Below are 16,347 nucleotides of genomic sequence, written 5' to 3' on the forward strand. Positions count from 1 at the left end.
TCCTGTCCCGTTGTGAACCTCACAACCTTCAACAAAGTGGCCCTGTTATGTATCTGAATCTGGTGCCAACCGGCAGACCTGTGATCGGTCCACAATAACCAAGCCCAGTTTCAGTGGTCTAGACGTGCACTTTTCAGCAGAGATCACTCCCCTGCCCTGGCTGCTGTTAACTGAATTGTGTAACGCCCATAACTTCACCCAAGATGAGATTATTCAAAAAAGCGCAGAGTTCAAATCTAGGACTTTTCTTACTCGTGTGGTTCTGAACCACACCACAAAATAGGTGGCACGCGAAACTATCAGGGGAGCAATATTGTGAAGTTTTATAGGTTAACAGTCATCTCATGAAGCATATTTTCTCAAAATCTAGGACAGAAAATGAAGTTGTTTTCTATGTACAAGAGATACTGAGGTTTTTAAACTAATATGTTAGGTACGTAAAGATTGGTAGCACCCTTAAAGAACATATGACCCCTGGGGTGTGGTCCTTCGTAATTATTTAACCGTAATTTCACAAAAATACAATGTATGTTCACCATCCAGCCCTTTTTGTTTTAAGGCACCAGATGTAAATTATACTCCACTTACAAATGCACTTTGCTTCTGTATCCCTGAAGCTGTCCAACTGCGCACAAATGTACGGAAATTTCTATGTATCCATCACAGTGCCAGCTATTCCACTTCTATGGTTCAATTGCAAGCTAGCCGGAATTAGAATGATTTCTGAGTAACATATTTCTGGGATTTTGCTTGATTGCCTTACAATTGGAGGGGAACTTTTCAGTTTTCCAAAATTTGGCTTCAGCCTTCTCTCCCTGTTTTCGTCCCTCTTCCAAGGTAGAGGGGGCAATTTTCCAGCCATTACAGCCTGCGGGATTTTCTGGTCCTGCTGTAGTGAACGGAGATTTGGCTGAGCATCAGTTTCTCAGTCCTTGCTTGCAATGGCAACAGGGTGTGAATGGCTGGAAAATTCCAGCCATGGTTTGAGTAATTGGAAGGTAGTATTGCACATGATGTACCATGCTGAGTGTGAGTGAGTTTGATGTGGCAAATATCTTTTCCTGGCTTCTTTTTCATTTGTTCATGTATGTACATGTACATACATCCAAGGAATAACACACACATGTTCCCCTGATGACTCAGTTGTAAGAGCACTTCCTAATGTGGTTGTTATAGAAACCCTACATTACAGAAGGAGGCCATTTGGCCCATTGCGTCGTCATCGACCACAATTCCACCCCGGGTCTATCTCACGGATCTCTCATATTTACTAAGGTACAATTTACCATGGCCAATCGACCTAACCCACACATCTTTGGACTGTGGGAGTAAACCCACACAGGCAGGGGGAGAAATGCAAACTCCACACAGACAGTGACCTGAGGCTGGAATTGAACCCAAATCTCTGGCGCTGTGAGGCAGCAGCACTAACCACTGTGTCACCGAGCTGCCATGAGCTATGCAGACCAGTTTGTAGGTTTAATTCCTGGATTATGCTGAGTTAACTGATCTACCTTTGAGCAGCCATAGTGGAATTAGAATTGGCTTCAACACTACTTGTGTGGGGTTAAACACTAAATGCATATCCTGTGCTGACAAGTATCTGCATACGAATTGGTGAATGTGACAAAAATGGCAACTTCTGTTTGGGTTTTGAAAGCAACAGCAGAAGATGGGTAAAATATGAAGAAAATAGGAATAGAGATCTTGCTTTTCAAATAACTGTTCACTCGTTAATAAAGTTTTACTGATGAGGAGCAAGTGGTGTGAGAAAAAGGGCAGTGAGATTCAAAAGTTTCTTCGTGCTGCATTTTGCAATTCATGGTTTCACCTTTAGTGGTTAGTAAGCCAAGATATGCTGGAAAATTTAAGTGTATGAACACCATTCGTAATGTGCAGTGTAGCCAGCAAGTTCATGAGATAATCAGATAACAACATGCCTTTGTATAGCACCTTTGATGTAGCAAGGCATCCCAAGGAGATTAACAAGTGAATTATCAAAAACTTTAACACTGAGCTGCAGAAGCAGGACAGTTGATTAAAGGGTTGATCAAAAAGGTCAGTTTGGTTGGACATTTTAAAAGAGCAGATAGAGCCGGAGAAGCATGAAGGCTTACAAAAGAAAGGTCTTGTCTATTGTCTGAATGATGGAACAATTAACATTGAGGATTCAAAAGATCCCAGAATTGGAGGAGTGTGTTGATCTCAAAGGTTTGTAGGGCTGCAAGAGGTTACAGAACAAAGAACAACCCAGCACGGGAAACAGGCCCTTCGGCCCAACGAGCCCGCGCCGCCGCATCGCCCTACACCTATTCTACCCTGCATGTCTACGAATGGGACCCTACTCAGTCAGATTCAGGGAGGAAATAGTGTCAATTTGGTGGAAACCAATTAGCCTAAGAGCACATCTTTGGGGTGTGGGAGGAAACCGGAGCGCCCGGAGGAAACCCACGCAACCACAGGGAGAATGCGCAAACTCCCACAGACACAGGCCCAAATCCATGTATCTGCACAGCTAGCAGTGCTAGTCACTGAGCTGTTGTGGAGCCCGTCTATCGGTCCAGGATCAAGCACACACACCGACATGAAGTACTAGGCCACTCCTGGACTTCCAAGAGCAGCCCACGCACAACCCGCCGTGTGCATGCCCCTCGCTTGACACGAGGTGGACCTCCACCTGTGGAATAAAGACAAAACATATTAGTTATACAGCCTGCCCTTCCGGTGTCTCCCGAGGTTTACCCTATTTAATAGCCCCTACCATATCCCTCCATTCCCGTTTCACTCATATGCCTATCTAACTGCATCTTAAACGAGTCCAACGTGCCTGCCTCCACCACCCTACTCGGTAGCGCATTCCAGACCCCCACAACTCTCCGTGTAAAGAACCTTCCTCTTACCTCCAAATTATACCTCCCCCCCCTCACCCTTAATTGATGACCTCTTGTGTTCGTACCCAGTCTAGGGAGCAGTCTCTCACTATTAACTCTATCTATTCCCTTCAGTATCTTATATACCTCTATCATGTCCCCTCTCAATCTCCTTCTTTCCAAGGAGAATAGCCCCAGTCTCTTCAGTCTCTCCTCGTAACCCAGTCCCCCCATGCCAGGCAACATCCTGGTAAACCTCCTCTGCACCCTTTCCAGAGACTCCACGTCCTTCCGGTAATAAGGTGACCAGAACTGGACGCAGTACTCCAAATGCAGTCTAACCAACGTTCTGTATAACTGAAGCATTAGACGGCAGCTTTTATACTCTAAGCCCCTTCCTATAAAGGTTATGCTGATAACTAATGGCAAACCTGTGGAGGGCTTGGAAACAAGGATGAAGATTTTAAAATTGAGGCATAGTTGGACGGAGAGTCAGTGTCAGTCAGCAAAGACAAGGGACATGTGTGAACACTGTTTGGTGCAATTTAGTATATGGGGAACAAAGCTTTGGATGAGTTTATGTAGGACGGAGAATGGAAAATGGGCCAGGAAAGCATTGAAATAGTCCAATCCAGAGCTAACAACTGCATGGCTGAGGTTTTCAGCAACAAATAATCTGAAAAAGACTTGGAATCAGGAGATATTATGGAGGTGAAAGTTGAAGTCATGCCTAGTGAAGGCATATCCTGTTTGTAATTTTAAACATGGACTATTTTCATATGGAAGCTTCAGGGGCTGTTTTCACTTTTTGAAAGTGCATATTGTTAGGCTGCAAAAGGTGGCTGCCATGGTTGCCTGACTGTGGATTCCAGAAAACACTGTCAACACTGCCTTTCCCCGGGGAAATTCCGGAAATTACTGGCTTGCAGGAGGAAAAGTACTGTGAGTGGTGTGATCTTTCTTTCTGATTGTGGGGGTGCAGATGCAAATACGGGAGGAGTTGGGCTCTCTGGAACCCCCAGATGCAGACTGAAGCGGTCACAAGGACTGCTACGTACAATAACAAGCTGCGCTATTTTACCATCAACGCATGCCTATAGGCCACAAGGCCCACTGGGAACTGCAGTTCCTTAACTGAGGTCCCGATCTCCAATTCAAAGGTAAGCTTTTCCTCATTCCTTTTCTCTTTTAGGTTATCACAATATCGATAGAGTTCATTGTATAAAAAATCAGACACAATCATACATTTAAATCCCTTCAAGTACTTAATCCCTGATTAAAAACAAACATTTGTATTCACTATCCCACATTAAAGACAGCTAAAATAAGTCATGATATCTCATTGGAGCTGTCGTTCACTGTAAATCTCTGATCTGTGCACTTGCACATCTGCTGGGTTATGAACAGAAGGATGAAGGAAAATGCCTGACTAATGGCATAGGCAGGAGGTGCTTTGTTCCAGAAAGATCTGGCCCACTGTGGTAAATCAGTACGACAATGAAAAGATAACAATGACAAGAAATTGGCCTGTTGTTGCACATTGTGCATGTTCATATCTTCAACTCTTTCTTGAACTGAACCTTCTGAATACCAGATGACTCATAGAATCCCTACAGTGCAGAAGGAAGCCATTCAGTCCATCGAGTCTGCACTGACTCTCCAACAGAGCATCTTACACAGGCGCGACCCCCTAACCCCTGCCATATTTACCCTGCCAACTGTCCAAACCTAGACATCTTGGGGCACCAAGGGGCAATTTAGCATGGCGTATCCACCTAACTTGCACATCTTTGGACTGTGGGAGGAAACCGGAACACCCAGAGGAAACTCACACAGACACGGGGAGAACATATGAACTCCATACAGAAACTCAGCCAGGGCCAGAATTGAACCTGGGACCCTGGTGCTGTGAGGTATTAGTGCTAACCACTGTGCCACCCCATGTCAAACACTATTATATATGTAGAATTTAGAGAGCTTGATAGGTCACTCTGTTCATAGAAGTTTGCATTAGGTTGATTAGCCATGCTAAATTACCCCTTTTGTGTCAGGGGAACTAGCAAGGTTAAATACATGGGGTTCAGGCCTGAGTGGGTTTGTGGTCAGTGCATACTTGATGGGCTGAATGGCCTCCTTCTGCACTGTAGGATTCTGTGACTCTTGCATATTTGCCATCTGACATCTTCAAAGTTAATCTTCAGCTCCATTGCCTGTACTGTAACCTTACAGAGGAAGTGGTCTGTCCCTTATCAAACCTGCCTGATTTTCCACTGAATTAGAATCAATTACCTCCATTGTTAGAGGTTTACAGCATGGAAACAGGCCCTTCAGCCCAACTTGTCCATGCCGCCCTTCAATTTATAATTCAAGTTATTATTTCTACTGTATTTTTGCTTGTTTTTGTTTCTGAGAGTTGTTTATAAATAAATCCGGGCATTAATTTAGCCTGCAGGAAGTGATCTGATGTCATCATTATTTTCCACCGTCCAAGTTGACAAGCAATATCAGACGCATGTTCTGGTTTCTCTTTAATACAATTTATTGTCACTCAAGTGCAACAGAGAGTAAAGGAGATGTGTGTCAGTTTGCAAAAGACATGTCCTAATCTTTCATTGAGCTGCGAGAACAAGATTTTAGACCAAGTTCAAACTATAACACACAAGGTTTGTACTTGGCCATTAGTTGCACTGTTCACCAGTGTTCTTGGAATAAAAGTGAAAAAGATTTTCATTCATATAGTGGTTCTTAACCAGCAGGTGTCTGAAAGCACTTTGTAGCCATTGATGTACCTTTGAAGCGTAGTCACTGTTGTAATGTAGGAAACAGAACAGCCAATTTGCTCTCAGCAAACTCCCATAAACAGCAATGTGATAATGATCTGATAGTCTGTCTTTCTGATGTTGACTGGGGAACAATATTGTCCAGGATAGTGGGGATAATTCCACTTCTCATCAAAATGGTGGCAGACAGATGGAACCTTGGTTTAACATCTGATCCAAAATACTGCACCTCTGACAGCGCAGAAGCCTCTCAGTACTGCAGTGGATTGTCAGCCTTCATTTGTGTGTCCAAGTCCTAGGCCAGCGTGTATTGCCCATCCTCATTTGCCCATGGGAAGGTTGTATTAAGCTGCCACCATGAACTACTTCAGTACATGTGGTGTAAATACATCTGTTGGGGCTTTTCTGCAGCAGTTTGATACAACGGGACGACTTACTAGGTCATTTACTAGGTAGTTAAGAAGAATCAACCACATTGCTGTGGCTCTGATCACATGAAGATCAGACTAGGGATGGACAACAGATATCCTCCCCTGACAGACAAGGTGGGTTTTAAAATAATCCAGTCGTTTCCTGATGGTTATTAGTGATGATTTTATGTCAGATTTGTTACTGATTTGAATTTAAATGCCCTCAACTGTTGTGGTGGGATTTGAACACCTGTCCCTGAAGAATTATTCCAGGCCTCTGAATTACTATTCCAGAAACAATGTCAAAAGCACTGTTGTATTTCTGTTTCTTTCCCACCAGGTAACTACGTTGGCACAAGTTACAGAAGCTACAATATTTCTTGAAGAGTTATCGCTAGCTTTCCTCCACCACGCTCAGTTTTGGAAATCGGAACTAGCCCAGCTGTCTCTGCAGCTGCTGTGTGTTTGTGAATTTAGTCTGAAGATCACAGGAGAATTCTCCTCCCTTATTCATAAAGTTCATTTGATTGCTAGCAACGTTCCAGAGGTAAGCAGTAAGGGTTTTGAATGTAAAAGTACTGATCAGAAATGAAATTTGCCCTGACACATTATTGTAAAATGTACAAACAACACTCTTTCTCTCCGTCAGCATTATCGGTTAAAAAAATCTTGGAGGTTATAAAAATGGATTTGCAATATGTCCTCATGTTTGAATATGAATTATATTGTTCTGTCATGCCGCTTCCAGAGCATTAATATATCTTGCTATGGAATCTTAGCATCCTGCCCACCATGGGAATTGTCGCGGGCAGGACACGGACCATGTAAAGGCCTGTTGACCTTGGGTGGATTTTCCAGCCTAGGGATGAGCGTGGTTAGAAAATCCTGCCCTTGCTGTTGAATTAATGCTGATAAACATCTTGGGGTTTCCCATGAAGTAATAACATCCTCTCAAATCCATTGTGACTTAAAGAGTTTGCGTTAAAGTTTAGAAAATATTCAGCAGGCCTGGCAGAATCACTGGAGGGGGACCCATTAATATTTTGGGTCAATGACCTTCCAGTGGAATTGGAGAAAGTTTTTCTTTCAGATTTCCAGCATTAGGGGTACTTTGCTTATGATTTCCTTCGAAAAAAATGTGTGTGCAGTTTTCTTTTTGAGTGCACAATCTCTTGGAATTTTTTTGCACAGCTGTACGCGCACATTATTTTCCCAGATCAAGAACTGCGCTGTACCTGTCAAACTGATGTGTCGTTGCACGTTTGTGCAGCTTAGTGGGAACATGCTCTCTGTGTGTGATACATCATAGGTAGTGCCTTACTCTCCATATAATGTAATTTTAATATTTATTCAATTACGTTATTACTTCCTTCACATGCATCACAACTAAAGAGTTAAGGCTGCCAGGAATTCAGATTAGTCCAATTGGCATTTCAACTGTCGGGTCATTTTGCACTATGTACGTGTCACATATGGAACTCACTGGTTTCAAAAGCCCTGGGACATTAATATCTTGCAGTCTCCTGCTGCCAGACCACTAGCTTCTTGTATTCTGGGAAGCAAGATGCCTGCCTCTCCAGCTCTTTGGCTCCAAAACAAATGACTTTAATTAGAGAAGGGGTACTGGTTGTGAATTGAAATGCACTTTAAAAAGAAAATTATATCGAATGCTCCTTATCGGTTGCCATTCATAAAACAATTGTTGGCTCGCCTCCAATCTTCAGATCTCTGTAACTTGTTTCTTGTTTCCTTAAGGCCTTCTGAAGCCTATGAATTTGCTTCCCCCTGTGCCAATAAGCTCTCTTGTGTGCTGTTATCTGCAGAAGCATCACTGGATGTTGAAAAATTTAGTAGTCTTTCATGCCAAATAGTTCATGTGCTCCCAAAAGTTGCTCCAGCATAAATCTACTTGTTTTTAAGACGTGCAATGTGAATTCTTGAATTAGAATGCGTGGCTTTTCAACTGTTGAACAAATATATTTGCAGCTTGTATACATAGTGCTCCTCAGTCATTGGATAAAGTTTGTATATTTTTCTAACCTTGTCATCTCCTTTACATCAGACAGATTGTCAGTGAACTCAATGGCTGAAGAGCAGTGTTTTATAAAGATTCTATCATAGTTATAGGTGAATGGATAGGAAAATGCCCATACTTACAATGTGGGCAACTTAAAATCACTAGCATCAATATTCCTATGTCCAAGTAACACTCAGTTTAAAAAAAGCAATGGCTGATGGAGAATGAAATGGCAATGTATTCGCATATTTGCTCATATTTAAAATGAGGGAAACTGAATCAGGTTGTAGTCTATTTATTTTTGTGGATCATTTGAGGGCTGCCTGGTGGCACAGTGGTTAGCGCTGCTGCCTCACAGCGCCAAGGACCCGGGTTCAATTCCAGCCTTGGGTGACTGTGTGGAATTTGTGCATTCTTTGTATGGTGTCTGTGTGGATTCCTCTGGGTGCTCTGATTTCCCCCCACACTCCAAAGATATGCAGATTAGATGAATTGGCCATGCTAAATTGCCCCTTAATGTTAGGGGATTAGTGGGTAAAACGTGGGGTTATGGGGATAGGGGATTGTTGTCAGTGCAGGCTTGATGGGCCAAATAGCTTCCTTCTGCACTGCCCGGATTCTATGACTGTACATCTAAAATATCACAAGTTTTCACTTGGCTTTAGTTACTAATAATTCGATGAAATATTTTTTGGAGTCATTCTGATACTCTGATTGTACTCCAGGTTTGGTGCATTGCAGTCACCTTTGTCAGAATTATTTGTGTGCAGCACACAAATCAGGAAAACTTCAAAGTCATTTTTTTTCAATTGCTCTGTTTGCAGAGTATTCCCGCTGAAGTTTTGCTTGTTGGACTGAGTTTACTCCTGCTGCAGACTCCAGTGTGTCAGCAAGAGCCCATCTTGAACCTCGGTAAGCTTGAATTTAATATTGTAAAAGACACTGGTGTGTGAGGGAAAACAAACTCTTCTCAGGCTGCAGGGTTGATTCTCCAAAATCTTGAATGAAATGATTGTCTGGTTAAGCTTGAGGCCAGAATTAGAGTGGGTTGTATGCAGATATTGCTTTATGGTCCTGACTCTGATCACATAAAATCTGAAACATTTCCACTCAACAGTTGAAGTATGTCGATACTGGAAATCTGAAATGTAAACAGAAAATACTGCAAATACACGGTAGTCTGTTCACAGAGAGCGAAACAGTTAAGGTCTAACAAAAGATCATCGACCTGAAATGTTAACTAGGGGCGGAATTTTATCAGATCGTCTGCCTGAGGTTCATACGATTCCGCCTGAGGCCAATGGAGAATGCCGTTCTCCGAGCCTCACCTGTGCCTGGAATCGGGATAGGAGTTTTGGTGAAACACTGGCCTCGGTCTGTTCTCTCCAAAGATTATATAGGCTTGTTTTATTCATCCTTTACTGGAAGACACAGAGGTCACAATCTCAGATTAAATTGTTGACCATTTAAGATAGAGATAAAGAGAACTGTCTTCAGTGTTGCTGAAAAAAGAGACAGGCTGTTGAAGCTTTTCGTTGAGCACTCATCAGGGCAGATGCAAGAATGCCCAAATTTCAAAAGAAGCAACCGTTTATACTGCAGGAAAAAAGGGTGCTGATTGGTTGGCCAGTGGACTCTGGGTGAAGTGTTGTCATGGAAAAGGCACCAGAGAATTCTCGTTCCCCACACTTTTGTTTAATTGAAAAAATGTGCAATGCCTGGAATTATTCGATTTGTCTGCAGAGGACAGGTTCCTGTGTATGAATATATGTAATATCTTGCAAACATAAGTGAGCCACATTGTAAACCTGACAATTTTAATTTGGTTTTTAATATATCTCTTACCACACTCAGGATTACTCAACAAATGCGATCCAATCATGGATATCCAACATCAGAAATGGCATCCTGAATGGTGGCATTTCAAGATCACAAGGCCAACCTAGACACACCCTTTTGCTTTTTCCCCCCACCACAGAAATACCACCACCATCCACCACTCTGCACCAAAAATGAATAAAAATGGAAAAGCTCCAGGGGACAAGAAGACAGCAAGCCACAACATAAGGGCAAGGCATCACAAGGGGCAACAAGGGTTGGATGTGAGCCGAATAAAAAGTGGCAGAGCAAGAGGAAAAGGGGATGTATCCTCTCTCTGGCCAACTCCAAAAACCAGATATACGCCTGCATAAGTTGGAAAAAGAGACTGGCATGGCCATCCTTAATGAGTATGTCTGTATTGACGGAATGCACGCCATTCCTAATGATGGGCCCAAACTCATATATCTGATGGACCTCCTGCCCAAGCATGACAGCAATGCCCTGCTTGTGAACAAGAAACATGAACATTTGGTAGACTTGTGCAAGAGGAATAAGCTGCCTTGTGGCATATATGATGGGATTTGTCCTGATGGTTTAGTATGTTTTTGATGTCCTATTGCACCTTACTTTATCCGGCGTGCAGGAATGGGACGGCCGTAGTTATGGGGGATTTCAATCTGCATATTGATTGGTCGACCCATGTTGGACGTGGGGGGCTCGAGGAAGAGTTCTTGGAATGCTGCCGGGATAGTTTCCTCGAACAGTGTGTGTTGGAGCCGACGAGGGAGCGAGCTATCTTGGATCTGGTGCTGTGTAATGAAGCGGGTAGAATTAGGGACCTTGTGGTGAAGGATCCTCTTGGGGAGAGTGATCATTGTATGGTGGAGTTTCTGGTGCAGATGGAGGAGGAGAAAGTGGGTTCCCGGACACGCGTCCTTTGTTTGAATAGAGGGGAATATGGTAGGATGAGAGAAGAATTGGCGAATGTGGACTGGGAGAGCGCGTTGGAGGGAGGGTCTGTTGAGGAGCAGTGGAGGATCTTTAAGGAGATCTTTCTTGGTGCTCAACGGAAATTTATTCCGATGGTCAAAAAGGACCATAGGAGGAGATGTAATAAGCCGTGGATAACGAAGGAGGTGAAGGAAAGTGTTAAACTAAAAGCGGAGGAATTTAGAGTAGCTAAGAGTAGTGGGCGAGAAGAGGATTGGGAGAGGTTTAAATGTCAACAAAGATTGACAAAGAAGTTGATAAAGAAGGGTAGGAGAAACTATGAAGCTGGGCTAGCGCTTAATATAAAAAAGGATAGCAAGAGTTTTTATAAATATATAAAAAGGAAGAGGCTGGCTAGGGTGAATGTTGGTCCTTTAGAGGATGAGAAAGGGGACCTAGTGGTAGGGGATGGGGATATGGCTAAGGTATTGAATAACTTTTTTGTTTCTGTCTTCACGGAGGAGGACGTGAATAATTTGCCGGGTGTTAGCGATGGAAAGGTGGTAGGACTGGAGGGTCTTGATGACATTACTGTTACTAGAAAGGCGGTGCTCGACAGACTGGAGGGGCTGATTGTGGACAAGTCCCCAGGACCAGATGGAATGCATCCGAGGGTTCTGAAAGAAATGGCGGAGGTGATAGTGGATGCCTTGGTGGTTATTTTCCAAACGTTGCTGGATTCCGGGGAAGTGCCGGATGATTGGAAAACGGCTAATGTTACGCCGTTGTTTAAGAAGGGTGCCAGGCAAAAGGCGGGGAATTATAGGCCGGTTAGTTTAACGTCTGTGGTAGGTAAAATGTTAGAATCTGTCATTAAGGAGGAAATTGCGAGGCATCTTGAAGGGAATTGCTTGATAGAGCAGACGCAGCACGGTTTCATTAAAGGGAAGTCGTGTCTGACAAATTTACTGGAGTTCTATGAGGATGTGTCTAGGGCGGTGGATAGAGGAGAGCCGGTGGATGTGGTCTTTCTAGATTTTCAGAAGGCGTTTGACAAAGTGCCTCACAAGAGGTTATTGCAGAAGGTCGAGGGACATGGAGTTGGGGGTAGGGTGTTAGCGTGGATAGAGGATTGGTTGTCAAATAGGAGGCAGAGAGTGGGGGTCAACGGGTGCTATTCGGATTGGCGGATGGTGACTAGTGGAGTGCCCCAGGGGTCGGTGCTGGGGCCTCAGCTTTTTACCATTTATATGGATGATCTGGAGGAGGGAACTGAGTGTAGAGTGTCGAAATTTGCTGATGACACCAAGATTGGGGGAACGGCAAATTGTGCGGAGGGTGTGGAGAGTCTGCAGAAGGATCTAGATAGGCTGGGCGAATGGGCCAGGAAATGGCAAATGGAATTTAATGTTGGCAAGTGTGAGGTGGTCCACTTTGGTAGGAAGAATGGTAGGAAGGACTATTACTTACGGGGCGAAAAACTGCAGCAGGCGACGGTGCAGAGGGACGTTGGGGTCCTTGTGCATGAGTCGCAAAAACCCAGCTTGCAGGTGCAGCAGGTGGTCAGGAAGGCGAATGGGATGCTGGCCTTCATAGCGAGGGGGATTGAATATAAAAGTAGGGAGGTCTTGCTGCAGCTGTATAGGGCATTGGTGAGGCCACAACTGGAGTACTGTGTGCATTTTTGGGCGCCGCACCTGCGCAAAGATATTTTGGCCTTGGAGGGAGTGCAGAGGAGGTTTACTAGGCTGATACCGGAGTTGAGGGGGTTGAGCTATGAGGAGAGGCTGAATAAACTGGGCTTGTACTCGTTAGAGTTTAGAAGAATGAGGGGAGATCTCATTGAGACGTATAAGATGATGAATGGGATGGATAGGATAGAGGTGGAAAGACTCTTCCCGCTCAAAAAAGACAGTAGGACTAGGGGGCACAGCCTCAAGATAAAAGGGGGGCGGTTTAGAATGGAGTTGAGGAGGAACTTCTTCACTCAAAGGGTGGTGAATCTCTGGAATTCTCTGCCCGTTGAAGTGGTGGAGGCTGCCTCGCTAAATATTTTTAAGACGCGGGTTGATGGGTTTTTGATAGGAGAGGGGATTAAGGGTTATGGGGAGAGGGCGGGAAAGTGGAACTGAGCAGCGACAGATCAGCCATGATCTTATTGAATGGTGGGGCAGGCTCGAAGGGCTGGATGGCCTACTCCTGCTCCTATTTCTTATGTTCTTATAACTGGTTCTGCACAACATGAATTGTTGAGTTGATTGAACTGCTGAAACCAGTTCTGAGTGAGTTTTCCACATATATGGTGAAGAATTCCTTCAGCTTCAGGAGGAAGAATACGTGCAATCTGTATATCGATAGCAATGATGTACTGATGCGCATGTTCAACATTGCTATCTATTCACTAAAGTGCCACCAAAGGAAGCCATGACACTATATTGTATGAATCTCGAAGCACTGCCATCTCCTTAATCAATATTCATTGAATTTAGCAACTTGCACAGTTGAGTTCAGCTTTGATGACATCGTGTAGATCCATGTCGATAATTTCACCATGAGATCCCCTCAAGGTTCAGCGCTGGAATACATGGTGTTAAAATATAATCTAAGTGTTGATATTCATTGATGATCATTTTTATCCTGTCAATAAATTTCCACAAGAAATGTTTTTGATGGATTGAGCCCAACTTTGCATATTTCCATTACATGGTTGATACATTTTACTTTTATTCCAATCTGCAGCTGCGTGCAACAATTTCCTTACACACCTTTATGAACTTTATCAGGGCTCAACTCCACCTTTTGAAAAGGAGCAGTGCAGTGCTTTCCTCAGCATGCTAGCTGCCAATTCTGCTAATGAGCCTTTAACTGAAGGCTACTGCAAACCCGTCTTCACTGGCTAATATGTGCGTTGGGATACGTTGTTTAAAGTGTGATTGGTGAGGGAGTGGGGGGTGGGCGGGTTTGAAGCATTGCAGTTAAAAAAAAGTTTTTCTGTTCCACAATAGCAGGAAAGAAGTTAAAGATGTGAAAGCCATAAACAATGCAACTTAACTTGAACCTGAGGATGACCTCAAAATATTAAGATTTCCCCAACTATTCAAAAGAGATTAGCAAATTGCCCTCTCCAGGCAAAGATATTGCAAGTAAACTTAATGACTTTATTATAAATGAGATAGAAATCCTAAATAAGTAAGTCCCTAAGGAAATATGGCATTTACCCCTGTATGATGAGAGACCATTGGAAGTTGTTTTGTGAGGCAATGCCGTTCAGTATTTAGTTCTAATGAAAGGGTGGGGTGCCAGACATGGGGATTGTGGTTCAGGTTGTGGAGGTGGGATTTGGGTCAGGAGGAGGGGGAGGTTGTCCAGCTGGTGGCAGGAGTCGGGGGGGAGGGAGGAATACCATGGAGTGAGGTTTGAATGACATTATTGTTACTAGAGAGGCAGTGCTCGACAGACTGGAGGGACTGATTGTGGACAAGTCCCCAGGACCGGATGGAATGCATCCAAGGGTTCTGAAAGAAATGGCGGAGGTGATAGTGGATGCCTTGGTGATTATTTTCCAAACGTTGCTGGATTCCGGGGAAGTGCCAGAAGATTGGAAAACGGCCAATGTTACGCCATTGTTTAAGAAGGGTGGCAGGCAAAAGGCAGGGAATTATAGGCCGGTTAGTTTAATGTCTGTTGTAGGTAAAATGTTAGAATCTGTGATCAAGGAGAAAATAGCAAGGCATCTTGAGGAGAATTGTTTGATAGAGCAGATGCAGCACGGTTTCGTTAAGGGGAAGTCATGTCTGACAAATTTATTGGAGTTCTGTGAGGATGTGTCTAGGGCGGTGGATAGGGGAGAGCCGGTGGATGTGGTGTTTCTTGATTTTCAGAAGGCGTTTGATAAGGTGCCGCACAAGAGGTTATTACAGAAGGTTAGGGGGCATGGAGTTGGGGGTGGGGTGTTAGCGTGGATAGAGGATTGGCTGTCAAATAGGAGGCAGAGAGTGGGGGTCAATGGGTGCTATTTGGATTGGCGGTTGGTGACTAGTGGAGTGCCCCAGGGGTCGGTGCTGGGGCTTCAGCTATTTACCATTTATATAGATGATCTGGAGGAGGGAACCGAGTGTATGGTGTCGAAATTTGCTGATGACACCAAGATTGGTGGAATGGCAAATTGTGCGGAGGATGTGGAGAGTCTGCAGAAGGATCTAGATAGGCTGAGCGAATGGGCCAGGAACTGGCAAATGGAATTTAATGTTGGCAAATGTGAAGTTGTCCACTTTGGTAGGAATAATGGTAGGAACGACTATTACTTACGTGGCGAAAAACTGCAGCATGCGACAGTGCAGAGGGACCTCGGGGTCCTTGTGCATGAGTCACAAAAACCCAGCCTGCAGGTGCAGCAGGTGGTCAGGAAGGCGAATGGGATGCTGGCCTTCAAAGCGAGGGGGATTGAATATAAAAGTAGGGAGGTCTTGCTGCAGCTGTATAGGGCACTGGTGAGGCCGCAGCTGGAGTACTGTGTGCAGTTTTGGTCGCCGCACTTGCGCAAAGATATTTTGGCCTTGGAGGGAGTGCGGAGGAGGTTTACTAGGCTGATACCGGAGTTGAGGGGGTTGAACTATGAGGAGAGGCTGAATAAACTAGGCTTGTACTCGTTAGAGTTTAGAAGAATGAGGGGAGATCTCATTGAGACATATAAGATGATGAATGGGATGGATAGGATGGAGGTGGAGAGGCTCTTCCCGCTCAAAGGACAGTAGGACTAGAGGGCACAGCCTCAAGATAAAGGGGGGGGGGTGGTTTAGAACAGAGTTGAGGAGGAACTTCTTCACTCAAAGGGTGGTGAATCTCTGGAATTCTCTGCCCGTTGAAGTGGTGGAGGCTGCCTCGCTAAATATATAAGACGCGGGTTGATAGGTTTTTGATAAGAGAGGGGATTAAGGGTTATGGGGAGAGGGCGGGAATGTGGAACTGAGACACGACAGATCAGCCATGATCTTATTGAATGGCGGGGCAGGCTTGAGGGGCTAGATGGCCTACTCCTCCTCCTATTTCTTATGTTCTTATGAGATGCCCCATGTGGGGACTGGTCTGAGTCTTTATAAGAGATACAGTGAAGCTAGAAGCGCTTTTACTTTTTTGGAGTAATTTTTAACATCATACTGGCAGAATCATCTAAAGTTAGTGATTTAAGTTGCTTGGTTGATGGTTTCCAGCTTAAAAACTCATACCAGGGAGCTTCCAAGATGGATTGCCCAGCACATGTTTGGGTCCTTCCTGTCAAACCTGACGCTGTGGAGCCAGGAAGTTACGGGCCATTAACTGTTCCTCTCCACAGATGCTGCCAGACCTGCTAAGCATTTCCAGCAAGCAGCTTGTGTGAGAGAAAGCAGTCATTTTATTTCACATTTTAATCTTGCATTGTAAACAAAAATTCCTGCTTGAACTTAAGTAAGAAAGCTGCTTCATTGTTTGCTTCATGTGTTTTTGGTGCGTAAAGCAAATAGTGAAACAGTGGGTCAGCA

The 16,347-nt window shown here is 44.2% G+C and overlaps 1 protein-coding gene across 3 annotated transcripts in view; it reads left to right on the plus strand.

The window, feature by feature from the left end:
* focad (focadhesin) overlaps nt 1-16,347 on the plus strand; it is a 218,653-nt gene that overhangs the window by 55,671 nt on the left and 146,635 nt on the right. For all 3 annotated transcript variants that reach the window (XM_080188679.1, XM_080188680.1, XM_080188681.1), the window contains exons 8-9: nt 6,401-6,607; nt 8,902-8,989. In XM_080188679.1, coding sequence (XP_080044805.1) covers nt 6,401-6,607; nt 8,902-8,989 — 295 coding nt within the window. The remainder of the gene's footprint in view (nt 1-6,400; nt 6,608-8,901; nt 8,990-16,347) is intronic.

The sequence above is a fragment of the Carcharhinus amblyrhynchos genome, chromosome 5, assembly GCF_965287045.1.
Source record: "Carcharhinus amblyrhynchos chromosome 5, sCarAmb.v2.hapA, whole genome shotgun sequence".
Taxonomy (NCBI): domain Eukaryota; kingdom Metazoa; phylum Chordata; class Chondrichthyes; order Carcharhiniformes; family Carcharhinidae; genus Carcharhinus; species Carcharhinus amblyrhynchos.